Source organism: Patagioenas fasciata, chromosome 1 (assembly GCF_037038585.1).
Source record: "Patagioenas fasciata isolate bPatFas1 chromosome 1, bPatFas1.hap1, whole genome shotgun sequence".
Lineage (NCBI taxonomy): Eukaryota > Metazoa > Chordata > Aves > Columbiformes > Columbidae > Patagioenas > Patagioenas fasciata.
This window is the reverse complement of record NC_092520.1, coordinates 166,974,274-166,989,822: the sequence shown is the minus strand read 5'-3', so window position 1 is coordinate 166,989,822 and position 15,549 is coordinate 166,974,274. Positions and strand designations below refer to the sequence as shown.

Here is a 15,549-nt window from a genome sequence, read left to right as displayed (position 1 = left end):
GTCTCTCAAAATAAATTGCTTAATATTGATTAGTTTCTTTCTAATGTCTGTATTGGCAGAGTACATTTTTTTTCTCTAATCCACCCTTTTGTAAGTTTTTTCAGTCCTGGTTGCCGTAGTTGTATATTTACATGTTTTAGGCAATTAATGAGGTTTACTACATATTATCAATATATATTCCTGACTTGCAGTCTTAGGAAAAGATATATTTTTTCTACTGTATTCTTCTGTTGTGGGTTTGGTTTTTTTTACTTCTAGTTTCATTGATCACATGAAAGCCTGTAGGTACAGATCCTTCAGATGGTCTTAAAATATTTCTAGTGTGTTCCACAGAGTGAGTTTGTTGCGGGCACTTCCCTGTTCCTTCCAGATCTTTTTTTGGGCATTGACTTTGCCATCCTAAGGAAGATCTCCATACCTGTTTGCAATATGGCCTCTTACATGCAGTCCTTAATAAGTCTTCCAAATATTATTTCACACACGAAGAGCTGATGAATATTAAACTCAGGTACCTTTGTAAAGATATATCAAACTTTGCCCTTTAAGTACTCCAGAGATGTAGCTCTAGGACTATACACCTAGATTAGCTTCTGTCTTCTCATTTATTAATATGCAAATGGTTTTATTCCCCAGACATCTTGTACTGGCCGTTCTCAGTGTAAGGTATTGAATACATAACTTTCAATACAGGAAATCATATATATTATATAAGCAAGTAAATGTGTTCAATAAATGGAACTGGGTCCTATAAAACAATTATTTCATTAATTTTTGCTTGTTTTCCCTTTTCTAAAGTCAGCATTATTAACATGAATTGTATACCAGCAGCAAAATTAACAGAGAGATAAAATTATTTCAGTATGTGATACTACTTTGGAGCAACACACTTGCCAGTTTCTTTCATGTCTCAAATACTGATGAAGGGATGTGGTCAAGGTTAACTTAATTTCAAAGAAACTGGTTGTGAAAAATAACAAATCCTTAGCATTTTGGATAGAAATAGAATCAAATCTTATTACTAACAGTAGCCTTATGAGAGTTCATAAAATGTCACTGCATTCAAAAACTATATATCATCTCATATTTAAAACACTAATTTTTTGCTCCTGCATCTTCTACTGAAAGGCGTTTCTAGAGACGAACTCCCTCTCTAGTCAGTGGCCTGTTCTGGCTTACGGCTGCAGGTCATTTCTAGTTAGCGTACACTCATGTGAGTTTTCATTGAAAATCACAGGCTTTACATATTTTGTTTAAAAAGGAACCTGGATACCTAGGTATGCAAGTAAGCACATCAGTAGTATTTTTAAAGAACTTCAAATGATGTAGGCATTTCACTTCCCTACAGGTATGTATAAATTATGGTAATGTAGCAATATGTCTTAACTTTCTTTGTAACTCTAGCTTTAGAATACTTTTTATTCACCCTTCATGAAATATGTAGCAATGATCTATACTAACTTTAAAAAGGCTGTAGATAATTAGCTTTGTGGAAATTGTCAGTAGAGTAATACTTGGGTTTTCTTCTCCGTGATAACCTAGTACTTGATTACATACTTAGTATTATTTTCATTCATTTTTCAATCCTGTGTCAAAGAGAACTCCATCTGAACTGCATTATCCATGGACACTGTTTTCAAGAGTAAAACTATCTTAGATTTTCTTTTAAGGTTGAGCTTCTCAAACAGTTTCCTGAAGGTGCAAAGACAGAGCAAAGCCTCATGAGGGAGCTTCAACTTCTAAGGTAATGTACTTTTAAATAACTAAATAAATACCTTAGCCAATATACATAAGAATGATCTGGAAACAGCCATTGCAATTTTTAGTTCCACATTTTATATTTTAAAACATTTTAATAATTTTTAAAAATTATTCTAAAATTGTTTTATATTCCAGATTAACTAATAATCAATTAGAGAAAGAAAAAGCAGAACTTGCTCACCAGGTGGAGGATTATAAGCACCATATACACACACATACAAGTGAAAATCCTGCAGCTGGTAATAATTTTCAATACTTAAAATAAAGATCTTTGTGTATTTTGGGCCTAAAACTATTTTTACTTAGTATATGTGTGTAAAATGATAATAAATCTATAGAATTATTTGAGTTATATTAATGCAAGAGTAGTATAAACTGGAGCAAATTAAGGTCTTGAATTTTTGAGTATTTTATCGGTCCCATGGGAAAAGCAAAGCACTATAGAGCAGCCTATGGCCATATGACTGGAGAAAAAAATCCCCTAACCCTCTTGAAATTATGAATATAGTTAACAAAATCCTTATGCTACATTATTCCCAAGTTTCCTGCATTTATTTCAGAGAAACTGTACACGTTGTATTTCTGAGATGTACACTAATAGACTGGCCCTTGGAGTATTGCATTCTATCACACGAACTACACATAACCACCTAATTTGTACGAGAACTAAAGAAAAGCTCAGATGACTTGAATCTTTGGTGGTTGTTGATCCAAATTGGGTTTACACACTTCAACTGTTTCAGCTTTCAGGAGATTCAGAATTACTGAAACAAGATTATTCATGTCATTGATTTTCATCACCTTAAATTTTATAACAAATTATTATTATTTTTGTAGGACTTAATGAAATTGTAGAGAATAATAATATTGACAAGTTAATGAGAGAAGTAGCTGATCTCCAGACACAGCTGAAAGCCTCAGAGCTAGAAAAACAGCAATTAAAGGTGAGTTGCAAGGATCATCCTACGCAAGACAATGAACAAAATTATGAATAGCTAGAAAGAGCTGTTTAATTTCTAAACTAATAATTAATGACAGAGTCAATATCTAAACATTATGCTTATAAAGCCTATTTCGTTGTTGGTGAATGTGGTGTTCATGGGTAGATTTTTGTGTCTCTCGAGAACATGTTCTCATCATTTAGTCTCTTAAGAAAAAGGAAAAAAAAGCTGTTGTTGACGTGTATTTCCTAAGTTCTGGATAAAGGATGTACTCCTTCATTCTTTTTAACAGGAAGAAACAAAAAAGCTGAGAAGAGAACTAGAAAACTTCAACCCTTCTTTTTTTGAAGAAATTGAGGATCTCAAATATAACTACAATGAAGAAGTAAAAAAAAATATTATCTTAGAAGAGAGATTAAAGCAGCTTTCTGAAGAGTTTGGCATTCAAGGGGATAGTCCGGGCAATGTTTCTATTGATTAGGCCTGTGTTTAGTATCCTCACTATCGATACAGAAAATAAATGCCAGGGCAGTTACATAATACTGATCTATTTGTCTGTTTTTATCTTGGAATGTAACAAGTCTACTGAAGGTACAATAGTTTGGCACACACCTAAGAATGCAAATTGGATTAGTCAACAGACTATGGTCGGTATTTACATCCAGTAGTCAAAATACAAATGAGTGTAAGCTCTCCCAAGTCCTTTGCAATGTGGGTAATCCACAGGTGTCCGGTGAAGCTGAAAACTTGGACTTACCCTAAAAGTTTATAAACTCTTAAAATGTGCTAAGTATACTAAGTTCCAGATCGAGAAGTAGATGAAATTTGTTCTTGCCATCTTGTGCTATCATACCTCCTAACTATGGACTCGGGCTCAGTGTGCTGGATGTCTTTTCTTACAGCCCTGGCTATTTTTACCTCAATTTTAGAAAATCCAAGAACAAATAAATGAAAATAAATTTATAGTATTTCTGCCAAACTAATGTTATTTTTTGTAGATAAATGATTTTTCATTTTGTATATTTTATATAGCTGGATGTATACTTTTATAGTACAGATAAAATAAAACCAACTCAAATGATCATGAAGTCTCACATTTATTTATATGCCATCTTACTAAATACACCCCTGTTGCATTTTCCTAATTTAGATGCAGTCTGAAAATGGCTATTATTAAGCCAAGTCACATTTCTCCTCTCTAATTACTAAAGATCTCCAAAATAGAACTAGTATACTTTCTATTTACTCTTTCTGTCCCAAAATAGTAGAAGCAACTGTAGGATATAGCTTACTTAGGTTTTCAAGAAATAGCATAATGCTGCAGCTTACCAGTTAAATAATACACTGAAAAGTTTACCCCAAAAGAAATTGTTACAACTTGTAAAAACCCCACAAAATTTCAGGGCTAAATCTGGTCCCACCTGAAATATGTCCTTTACTGTTAAGAAACAACTAGAAACAAATCTGAATCCTACATACAACAGTGTCATAATAACTATATTTATATAAGTCCAACCTATGGAAGTGTTACAGTTGTATGCATTCACTAGCTAAGCTATTAGGACCAGCCAGTGTTAGACAACATATTTCTTACACTTAATTAAAACAGTTTCCAGAATGGGTTCAAAAGTTAACGATTTTTCAGAACTGAAAATAAACATGCTGAAAGCTAAGATCTGTGATCCACATGTCAGATCTCTCGTTACATAAAATCAGTCATTTAGGAAAAATTTAAAATAATATAGTACCGAGGCTGCTGCCAAAGCTAGAAGATTATTTGTAGAGTTCTGTGGTAAACACAAGTAAAAGGAATGCACCACATGTGACAACAATTAACTTAAAAGAGAAAAATCATTACACATCAAACTTGATATCTTTGAGTCTGTCAAATCTTTGACCATCCAAGTTCGAAAAGTGGTGAAACAAACTCTTTGGTTCAAAGTCATAGTCATATTTAGTTCTATTGAAAGAAATTACAACAGGCTGAGAACTCAGGTACGTCTCCGCAAGTGGCCAGGGTAAACCAAGATGATGACGATGGAGCTAAAACAGAAATAAGACTAGTTTAGAGCTTTTGATAATAGCAGCCCAACAGTTCCCAACTTCTGGGGTGTGGATATGAGTGCTTTAATTCCGTGATCCTTGGCATTAGGGCACTTATAACCATCAATCAGTTTTCTGAATGAGTAATAACAAAGAACAAAATGCAAACTAGAACCAAGGTGTCCACCACAGCTTCAGAAATACATGCTAATTATCAAAACTCACATTCTTACTAACAATACTTTTCTATAAGTAAACATTACAATAAATGAATTTTTAAAATAAAAGAACTAAGCTTTAAAATTTTGAGTCACTCCTAATACAGCGAGTCAAGAAAATATTATTTTATGTTCTTAATTACTTCAAGTTATTAGCATAACGTACATAATGAAAAAGTTTAACGTTGCCATTGTAGTGATTCACTGGGTTGACTAATTCTACCGTCACCTGATTTGCTATAAGAACATTTACTACTAAAGCATTTGGAAAACAAATACCTCAAAATACTTAATGTATTATGAATTATTATAGTGCTTTCCACATTTCCATTTATATCCTTACCTTGATTAAACACCCATCATGACAGTGCCACACAATTCCTTCAACTTTACCCTCATTGCAGCCTTCAAACCAAGACAGTATGTCATTTTGTTTCAATGCAGGTGGATTCTTTAATTCAAATGCTCCGTGTGGTACAAGAAGGTGTACAGGCTGCTTCTTGCTTCCTAATCCTATGTTAAAACAAACAAAAATCTTCCTGCTAGTTATGTGTCATAACTTAAGATTCTCCTCGCTTTTGTTGTTACAGCTATCTTAAAAGCACTCTATAACAGTAGACTTCTATTAGATGCTACAACATTGTCCTGCCCTTAGGAGAACATCTAAATATACTTTCAAGTATCAAATGTAACTGTCTCCTCCTCACATAACTTTTTGTTTATATAAAATAAACATGACACTGAGATTTATACAGCTGCCTGCTTTGCCCTTGTGGTCACCTCCTCAGTAACCATAAAGGTAAGAGCTAAATTCTTCCTCAAAATCTGGCATATTTTCTTGTGAATATGGATTAATATTTAAGCCAGGCTGTTAACAACTGCATTGTGTCTTCAGTAACTGTTCAATATCTTCATCTAAGAATACAGCTATTAGAGTTTTTTGTTGCAGTTCATTTACATTCTGCAAAAATGTTTAGACCAGGTACTACGATTTTTCCTGTCCATCCTTGCAAGTTATCCTAACAGCAAAGCTCAGAAGCTAGAACTCGCTTGTGCTCACACCTAATTATTTTTGTTATAGGCTTTTAAAGGGAGAAGTCACAACCAAAATTTAGGTGAAATTGCATTTCCTATAAAAATACTCATACTAATTGATAATTTTAAAATTGCAATTTATTAATAGTAATATGAAAAGCAATTTTTCCAGTCAGAATATTTTTGAAAGCCTAAAGCAAAGCATTTTTATAGTAACTCCAAAAGCACATGAAGGTGGAAAGAGGTTTGATAGACATAAATAGTCTCATGTCAACTCAGTGACAACTGAGGTGAGTATTTTTGGTTGAGTTTTCTTTGAGCCAGCCTGTTCTTCTTTCTAAAAAGGTTACATTGCTACCTTAGAACTTTTTTAAAAAACTTATAGAAAGAAAACACATAGTTTTCACTCAAAAATTCCACTAAATAAAAAAGTATTTAAGAACAGACCATACAGACTTACCATAAGGATTTGCATTAATATTAGTCCCAATAAGCTCCAATGTTTGTTCTAAAATCTCTGATAATGGCACCGGACTGATTTCCAGAAGCCCTGGGTCAGCATGGTGTTTCAATACCAGTGCTATTTCAGCCTCATAATTTATAACAGATGAATGCCAGCAATACTGCTTACTATTCTTCTCCACAGGCACCCAACCTATGAGAAAACTTTGCATTTTACTGAAGTAAACATCTGAAGTTATGACATGCATACTAGAAGTGTACATGCATTTAAAAAAAAGGCAAAAACCACAAAACTAAAAACACACACACAAAAAAACCCACAACACAATTAACTACAAGCAGAAAGTAACAAGAAAAACTGTCATATCTCAGAGAAATGTCAGAGGAATATAAATGTGACAACTATGCCTTCAGCTGAAGCTTGGAAGTCTGTGCAGCAAACTGCAATTATTTTCAATGTGTCAAAAGAACAAAACCTTTCTGGATAGTGAATGACATTCCAATTGTTTTCTGAATATGTTAACTACTACTTTTAACTCTGGAACTAACTCTAATTCACTTCAACAATGGACTGCCGCCTCCTCCCCCCCGTTTTACCTGTGCTGCATCATAGGTACCTGGCATATGTCCATTTTCATCAGGCAAAGGATTGCCATTAGAGAACTCGATGTCCTTTGCTGGAATCCAGGTATCTGGAACAGGCTTGAAATCCTCTTCAATATTCCAAACAAATTCTAGACATACAAATGTGGTAAGTTTTGGCAAACTGTCAGTCAATTTTACATTTTTATCATCTTCCAATGCAAGTATTAGAATACCATTGATCTAGACCTTGTTTTACAGACAGTAGTCCCTGTTATTTTGTACGAGCACCAACAACTGGCACACTTAAGCAGTCTAGAATTAGGAGGGTTTAAAGAAGCATAGTAGCCTTTAAGTAGTTTAAAAGTTCAAAACTAACCAAGATCAACAAATAGCTATCCCAATAGCCAATATTATATTTAAACTACAGCAAGAGAGAGAATAGAATAGAATAGAATAGAATAGAATAGAATAGAATAGAATAGAATAGAATAGAATAGAATAGAATAGAATAGAATAGAATAGAATAGAATAATTTCAGCTGGAAGGGATGATCACTGAGTCCAACTGCCTGACCAATTCAGGGCTGACCCAAAAGTTAAAGCATGGTATTAAGGGCATTGTTCAAATGCCTCTTAAACACTGACAGGCTTGGGGCACCGATCACCTCACTAGGAAGCCAGTTCCAGTGTTTGACCAACCTCTCAGTAAAAAAAATGCTTCCTAATGTCTGGTCTGAACCTCCCCTGGTGCAGCTTTGAACCATTCCCATGAGTCCTGTCACTGGATAGCAGGGAGATCAGCACCTCTCTCTCCACCTCCCCTCCTCAGGAAACTGTAGAGAGCAATGAGGTCATCCCTCAGCCTCCTTTTCTCCAAAATGGACAAATTCAGAGGTCTCAGCCACTCCTCACGGGACATTCCTTCCAGGCCTTTCACCAACTTTGTTGCCCTCCTCTGGATGCATTCAAATACCTTTACATCTTTCTTCCACTGCGGGGCCCGGAACTTCACACAGTGTTCAAGGTGAGGCTGCACCAACACTGAATATAGTGGGATAATCACCTCTTCTGATCAGCTGGCTCTGCTGTGTTTGTTGCAACCAGGATGCGGTTTGCCCTCTGGGCTGCCAGGACACACAGTGCTGGCTCATGTTGAGCTGCTGTCAACTAGCTCCCCCAGATCCCTTTTTGCAGGGCTGCTTGATCGCCAGTTACTCCTTTCCCAATTTGTACTTGTGTCTGGCATCACCCTGCCCTAGGTGCAGAATCTGGAAGAGTGACTAATCTCTAACCTCAGTTCCTGGAAGATTTATGGAGAAGATTATACTGCGTACTGTTGAAAGGCACATCAAGAATAATGCAATCATGAGATAATCAAGATGGGTCCTACCATACTATCTACTAGCTCCTCCAGTACTCTGGGATGAATTTCATCAGGCCTCATGGACTTGTGAACATTCAGTTGATACAGCTGGCCCCTTACAATTTCAGCATGCAGAAATGTAAAGTCACTGTTCCAACACTCGTGGTCCTCCGACTCAGGAGACTGGGCAGCCCAAGATCTATCAGTATTATTAAATAATGAGGCAAAAAAGACATTGACTGCCTCCGCTTTTTCTTCATCCCTCTTAGTCAGATGACCATCTTTCACAAGTATCAGTCCAATGTTTTCTTTAGACCTCCTCTTGCTATAAATACACTTAAAAAAGGCCTTGTTGTTATCTGAAAAAAACATTGGCCAGTTTCAACTCTACTTGAGCTTTGGCATTTCATTTCTTCTTGTTGTATATACAAAGCAGCTCTGTAGTCCTCTTGGAAAGCCTGATTTCACTTCCAGAGATCATATAAGTTATTTTTCCTCTTGAGCTTCACAATGGTGTTCAGGCAAGATGGTCTTCTGCCGCACTTGCTTGACTTAAAGCACAGTGCAATGGCCTGCTCCTGTGCTTCGAAAGGGTGATTCTTAAAGACTGGACAACACTCATGGACTCCGAAGCCCTCAAAAGCAGATCTCCAGGATACTCTGCTAAACAGCTCCCTGAATAGCTTAAAGCTTGCTCTCCTGAAGTCCAGGGTAGCAACTCTGCTGTCGTTTTCTCTTATTACACTGAAAATTTTAAACTCAACCATTTCATGATTACTGCAACCAATACAACCGCTTATCATCACATCACCCATAAGCCCTTCTCTATTCACAAACAGCAAATCTAAAAGGGCGCCTTTCCTAGTTGGCTCATTGAGTACCTGTGACAAGAAGTTATCTCCTAAAAAGTTCAAGAATTTCCAAGACCTGCTCATCACAGCAGGATGACACTGCCAGCTGATGACTGGGAAGCTGAAATCTCCTACAAGGACAAGGGCTGGGCAACCAGTAGCAGACTGCAACTACAATATCTCCTTTGTTTTCCACTCTCCTAATCCTCAAGGTAGATGAGGTTCTTAGGGGCATGGTTTAGTGACAGTGTTAGGTTAACAATTGGACTCTATGGTTTTGACGGTCTCTTCCAACCAAAATGATTCTGTGAGTCTAAACACATCACCATTCACTGTACAGCCTGTATAATGAAACTCTCCCTTACATCCACAGGAACACCTCCACCTAGCTTGCCCTGCCTATGCCTCCTGAACTGCTTTAGTTATTCATCCCAGCACTCCAATCATGGGACTCATTCCACCAAGTCTCACTTAGTACCAATGGTATCATAGTTCTGGGACTAATGCTTCCAGTTCATCCTGTTTGTTTCTCATACTGCACACCTTGGCGTACAAGCATTTCAGACACGCCCCTGAGCCATCCGTGCTCCTAGGAGCAGCATCAATGCTCCCAGTGCCACTATCACCCTTCAGCAATGTCATGCAAACCCTTGGCTTACCTACTGCAATCTTCTTGGTATCCCCTTCCCACACTGATTCTACCTTAAAGGTCTCATAAATTAAAGGTAAGAGTGACATTTAAAAACTTGGAGCAGGACCACCGACATTTCCAGTATTATACTAGATGTGTTTTTCCAACTGGAAAACTTACATTCCCAAAAAGAAGGAAAGAAATCTTCACTAACCTTTACAATCTTCCAGTGAATACAGGAATCGTTTAAACCTTTTTTCAGCTTGTTTGTTGGGTTTTCGGTCCAGCCTGGCCCATAGATATGGTTGCCCTAGAGTTTCCGGAGGGATAAAACCAGCAGTTTACTGAGGTAACCACACCCTGCAGAGTGCTGAATTCAGCTACATCAAAGGCAAGATAGGAATCCTTATTTGTCACTAGAGAAATTTTATATTGAAAGACATCATTTAAATTCATAAATTATCTACTGTATAGAAATCTAAAAATCTATTTGTAGAATAATGCCTAGTTTAACAGTTTCCTTACAATTTCAGGTAAAGGCAGGAACACCAGTGATGCAATGAATCACAGTGTTCTCATTTCCTCCCAACGTCCATCCTTTTAATCTTTCTAAAGGATATTAGACACTCTTTATTATATAAACTCTAGTGTGCAAGGATGACTTGCTAATAAGAAATTTTAAAATTGGCATAGTTCCTTGATTAGCATCTTCATTTAAACCATACTTTATGCATTTTAGAGAGTAAAATCTGTAAAAAATTCATAAACACCTACTATGTTTACAATAACGATTACTTTGTGGTCAAGATGTTTAATGACAGTTGAATTCACAACAGCTGTAACCCAATAAATCATACAATAGAAGTGAACGTCAAGTAAAACAGGGCTTCTAGTCAGCATGAGAAATCTGCATATGGATCTTCCTGATTACCTTTATAGGTAGTTACATAACAGCAGGTTCCGTCCACCTTTTCAGTAGGAATTGCATTGTATATATCTGCCTCTAACGCCTTCCCACTTATAGTTTCAGTTGCCAAAACTTTAAATGGCTGAAAAGAAGACAGGTATTTTAAACCCTCATCATGGCTGTGACACTGCCTTGTTCTCACATGGATTCTTGTTCCTTACAGTTGGCCTCTGCAAATCCACTATTATACATTATATTGCTGATTTCTGATCCTATCAAAATACACCACTGTTTCCTCAAGACATGACAGTTTGGAAAATGCTCTCAGACAAAAGAACAAAGTCAATCTATTTGCAAACTCTCTCCCTCTCCTCCATTCTTGATTAGTATTTAGAGATGACTTTGCCTTCCACTTTACACAGTGCTTATAAACAAGAAGGGTTCCAGTCCAACACTACAACATCTTGAGAGGTGCCTTCCTGTATCACTACGACAAGAGAAATTCATCATGACCAGCTGCTCCAAGCTTGCACTTTGGAGATGAAAGTCAACGGCACCATGTTAGTGTAATACACAGACCAGGGGAATGTAAGGTGGCAAAAGCATCCTGGTGTTAAATATTTAGCATCAGTGCTGTCAATTAAACACTTTCCTGATTAGAAAAAGCAAAGAGGTAAGTGGCCTGGAGATGTGAAATAAATATAAATATCCAGCCACAATTAGTCCAAGATTCCAGGAGTACTTCCACAGGACTTCTATAACAGTGTCACCACAAACATATAATCAGTTGTGTTTGGATTCAAATATATTCCTGTATAGTCATCACCCCTCTGTCCTCTCTCCCCAGTCAATATTGACTTTGAAGTTGGTCACTGCCTCTACCTGCTAGCAAATCACAAAACAAGTCCTTCTTTTGCAAAAGTTTCAAAACATAACTTGGAATTAATGAAAACATTCTCAATGCTTTCATTAAACCATGTGGCTGTTTCATACCTTGGAAACCAGATTTGTGACCATAACATACAGCATATATGAGGATCTTATGAAGATTACATGAAAATTTTCAGCAGAGTAAGAAAACATATCCATTGGTTTTCCCACCACCACCGCCATCCTTTTGGCTCTAGAAGTCATAACCCCTTCTACTATGCTTGCTGCACTCTGAAAAACCACAAAAAGATAGTGTTTGCCAGTTCCAGAGCTAATAAAAAAATTGGTGTTTTCTACATGAAGGAACAACAATGTAGAGTGGTACACTTACATGACCATTATTGAGATACTGCTGGTACTCAAAGCTGAACAATTAACTTACTGATGTTCTGGCAATCATTTCAGTGCTTCCATCCAAAAGTCAAACAACAATGGGAGAAAGTCAACCCTATGGATTCAAGCTCACTGTGCAGCCAACAGACAGCAGCAGGTGCTGCTGCTAAAACTGGAAAACACAAGCTGAAGAACTACAGCAGACAGGTGAATGACACCCTGATCGGCCCCAACACTGCCTGTTACATCTTGGGAAGAATTAACTTTGATTGGGCTCCATTACTTTCACCTCGCTCCATGTCTTATAGCCTTGAACGAACTCTTCCATCATAAGCCAAATGCTCCCAGTGCAGACATGTTGGAGCGGTCTCGTTCCTGCCATGACTGTACCCACACTTAGAAAAAGCAAACTCAACATCAAGGTGAACACCTGGATGCACTTAGCAGGAAAAGGGTGGGACACACCTGAAAGAGCTCCCAAACGCTATTTATTTATCGCACTTAAGACGGGGAGACACACACAAATACGGGAACCCCTACCCCACATTTTGGTCACGCTTTGCAGTCAAACCTCCCGTCACTCGCTGTCCCCCCCCCCCACACACACACCACACCACAGCACAGCCGAGTGGGTCTGACACAGCCGATGCCGCTGCCTGTCCACCCCGCTTCGCTTCGCCGTGCGACGCCGCTCCCCGCGGCCCAGCGACTGCCCCTGGGTCTGGGCCCAACCACGGCCCCGGCCCCGCCGCGGGGACTGCGGCCCCGCCGGCCTCCTCACGGCCCCGTTCCGCCTCGGCCACCTGGCGCTCCCGCTTGGCCGACGGCTCCTCCTTCACCTCGGTCACGAACACACACGGCACCTTCCGCTGCACCGCGCCCCGCCGCCTCATGGCCCCGGCCACCCGAGCCCGCCCGCTCCCAACGCCGGACCAGCGCCGGGCGGAACTGCGGCTGCACCGCCCCGCGCTGCGCCACGGGAAATGGAGTCCGGGACCGCCCGCCCGCCCGCCAGGAGCCCCGCGACGCACCCGAGCGCTGGGGAGGGCGGCCCAGGACAGAACGGGGCGGGCGCGCTGGCCTCGGGGCGCCTTCCCAGCAGCCGTCAGCGAGGCAGGGCATCTCCTCTCGGAGGCGCCCAGTGCGGCCGCGGGCGTGGGGCAGCTCGAGGATGTCGTTCTCTCCCCAGAGCGGCTCCCGCTGTGTCAGGGCCGCCCTGCCCGCCTGCTTTTGTCTCCGGGCTGAGGCAGCGCGCGGTGGCGGTGCCGTTGGTGCCGTCGGCCCAGCAGCCGTTCCTCGGGCAATTTTCTGCTTGCCCGGGTGCCGCACGCCTGGGTGGGGCAGGGATGCCCAGGCCCCAGGGTTTGGGGAACAATCTGTGTTGGTTTTGCCCCCGCCAGCACAGGGACCTCCGGGTGGTTCACGGGCTCTGCTCCTCAGGATAAACCTTTGAAGCTGTGGTGGGTTGACGCTGGCTGGACAGCAGGTGCCCACCAAGGCTGCTCTGTCACTGCCCTCCTCAGCTGGGCAGGGGAGAGAAAATACAACGATGGGTGGAGATAAGGACAAGGAGAGATCCCTCATCCATTACTGTCATGGGCAAAACAGACTTGACTTGTGGAAACTTGGCTAATTTATTACCCATCACATCTGATTGGAGTAATGAGAAATAAAACGTGAATCTTAAACCACTTTCCCAACAGCCCTCCCTTCTTCTCATGCTCAAGTTCACTCCTGGATTTCCTCTAACTCTCCTGTCCGAGCCACACAGGGGAAGAGGGAATGGGCGTTAGGGTCAGGTCTTCACAGGGTGATGTGCAGTCTGGACCAGCAGTGGGTCCATCTTGTAGCCAGCTGGCACTGGCTCTAGCGGACATGGGAGAGGCTTCTAGCAGCTTCTCACAGAATCCTCCCTGGCCGCCCCACCTGCTTCAAAAACCTTGGCGTGCAAACCCAATACAGAATTAGTTCTTCCTGAGCTTACCACCTTAAGCTTACCTCACACAAGCACAGCCATAGAACTACAAAGAGGCCCTGTTTCCACAGCTTTTGACAACAGTAACACTTTTTCATATGGCTGCTCGGGTCAACTGACTGTTCAGTATTCATGGTCCACATCTACGAAGCCACAAGAATGAAGATGATGAAGAGAAAGAGAACTGTACAACCGCCACCTCGTGTTCAAAGTTTAATTCTTAAACATGTTTCTGAAAGAGCATATAGAATTATTCTGGTCAATAATGTATAAAAATTTCATTATATCTATTTTGACAACAGAGCCAAGAAGACATGGAAGTGAATAGAAAACAAGAACAATACATAGAGCGGAGAATGGGATGAAGCGAGTGGTTGAAATTACAATAGTCTAAAGTGAAATAAGATGCACCAATGTTTCAAAAGTGACAAAAATAGAAATTAAAAAAGGATGTTCTGTATGGTCATGCTTTAAGGTATTAAAAATATTCACTGAGTTTTGTCAGTTATAAAAATTAGACAGTTAAGATGATTTTTAGAGACTGTGGCTGTTCACCACAAGACCAAAAGTAAAATACATGCATAGGGTTGAAAAAACCTCTAAGCAGAGTGTTGCCCCAATTTATTTAACAGAAATTTTAATGTATAACAGAAGTTCAAATGCATTAGTACCTTAAATAAATAAATTGTTTCTGGATTTCAGTAAAGCTTTGATACTGTCTCTCACAGCATTCTCCTGGATATTCTCCTGCTATTCTTCTGAGCACAAAAAAAGATGAGAAAGAAGGTGATTTTGTCTCTGCAGGGCTCACAGGTGGGTACCGCAAAACTGCTCCACACAGGACCCCAGCGCAGCCTCGTTCCTGCCATGACTGTACCTGCATTTAAACAAAGCAAAGGATGAATACCTGGGTACACTTGGTAGAACAAGGAAGGGACAGACCAGAAATGGCTACCAAATGATCCTTCTCTCCCAAAATTAAGGCTGGGAGCCTTATAGAGACCTGTACTACGTATTTCAGTCAAGATCTGCAGCCAAACCTCTCGCCTGGGGCAGCTCCAGGGCTACAGGTGCCGTTCTCTCCCCAGAGCGGCTCCCGCTGTGTCAGGGCCGCCCCGCCCGCCTGCTTTTGTCTCCGGGCTGAGGCAGCGCGCGGTGGCAGTGCCGCTGGTGCCGTCGGCCCAGCAGCCGTTCCTCGGGCTGTTTCCTGCTTGCCCAGGTGCCGCACACCTGGCTGGGGCAGGGATGCCCGGGCCCCAGGGCGTGGGGAACTCTCTCTGTCGGTTTTGCCCACGTCAGCGCAGGGGCTTCGGGATGGTTCATGGGCTCTGCTCCTCAGGATAAACTTTTGAAGCTGTGGTGGGTTGACCCTGGCTGGACAGCAGGTGCCCACCAAGGCTGCTCTGTCACTGCCCTCCTCAGCTGGGCAGGGACCTCACCACCTTAAGTCTACCTCACACAAGCACAGCCATAGAACTACAAAGAGGCCCTGTTTCCACAGCTTTTGACAACATTAAT

General features: G+C 40.5%; 2 protein-coding genes across 7 annotated transcripts in view; one reads left to right on the top strand and one right to left on the bottom strand.

The window, feature by feature from the left end:
• CEP290 (centrosomal protein 290) overlaps positions 1–3,781 on the top strand; it is a 54,447-nt gene extending 50,666 nt beyond the window's left edge. For all 4 annotated transcript variants that reach the window (XM_071799741.1, XM_071799743.1, XM_071799739.1 and 1 more), the window contains 4 exons: positions 1,668–1,741; positions 1,894–1,997; positions 2,596–2,702; positions 2,992–3,781. In XM_071799741.1, the coding sequence (XP_071655842.1) occupies positions 1,668–1,741; positions 1,894–1,997; positions 2,596–2,702; positions 2,992–3,180 (474 nt within the window). In that variant the 3' untranslated portion in view covers positions 3,181–3,781. The remainder of the gene's footprint in view (positions 1–1,667; positions 1,742–1,893; positions 1,998–2,595; positions 2,703–2,991) is intronic.
• RLIG1 (RNA 5'-phosphate and 3'-OH ligase 1) lies at positions 3,778–13,017 on the bottom strand. 3 transcript variants are annotated; one of them, XM_065837588.2, is made up of 7 exons: positions 12,860–13,017; positions 10,818–10,935; positions 10,101–10,196; positions 7,075–7,191; positions 6,456–6,650; positions 5,304–5,473; positions 3,778–4,742 (listed from the first exon to the last, which is right to left on the bottom strand). In XM_065837588.2, exons 1-7 carry the CDS (start codon positions 12,947–12,949, stop codon positions 4,554–4,556), a joined length of 975 nt encoding a protein of 324 aa, XP_065693660.1. In that variant the 5' UTR covers positions 12,950–13,017; the 3' UTR covers positions 3,778–4,553. The 3 variants fall into 3 exon arrangements, with proteins under 3 accessions (XP_065693660.1, XP_065693668.1, XP_071655849.1); XM_065837596.2 differs by having other exon boundaries at positions 12,896–13,009; XM_071799748.1 differs by lacking the exon at positions 12,860–13,017 and adding an exon at positions 11,787–12,655.
• Between the last annotated feature and the right edge of the window lie 2,532 nt (positions 13,018–15,549).

Excerpts from the sequence above, each read along its gene's own strand:
- RLIG1 (XM_071799748.1), bottom strand. The coding sequence starts at position 11,927 with ATGACTTCTAGAGCCAAAAGGATGGCGGTGGTGGTGGGAAAACCAATG. Across the intron at positions 7,192-10,100 it reads TTCACTGGAAGATTGTAAAG|AATTTGTTTGGAATATTGAA; the intron begins GTTAGTGAAGAT and ends TTGTATGTCTAG. Across the intron at positions 6,651-7,074 it reads TGAAAATGGACATATGCCAG|GTTGGGTGCCTGTGGAGAAG; the intron begins GTACCTATGATG and ends GTTTTCTCATAG.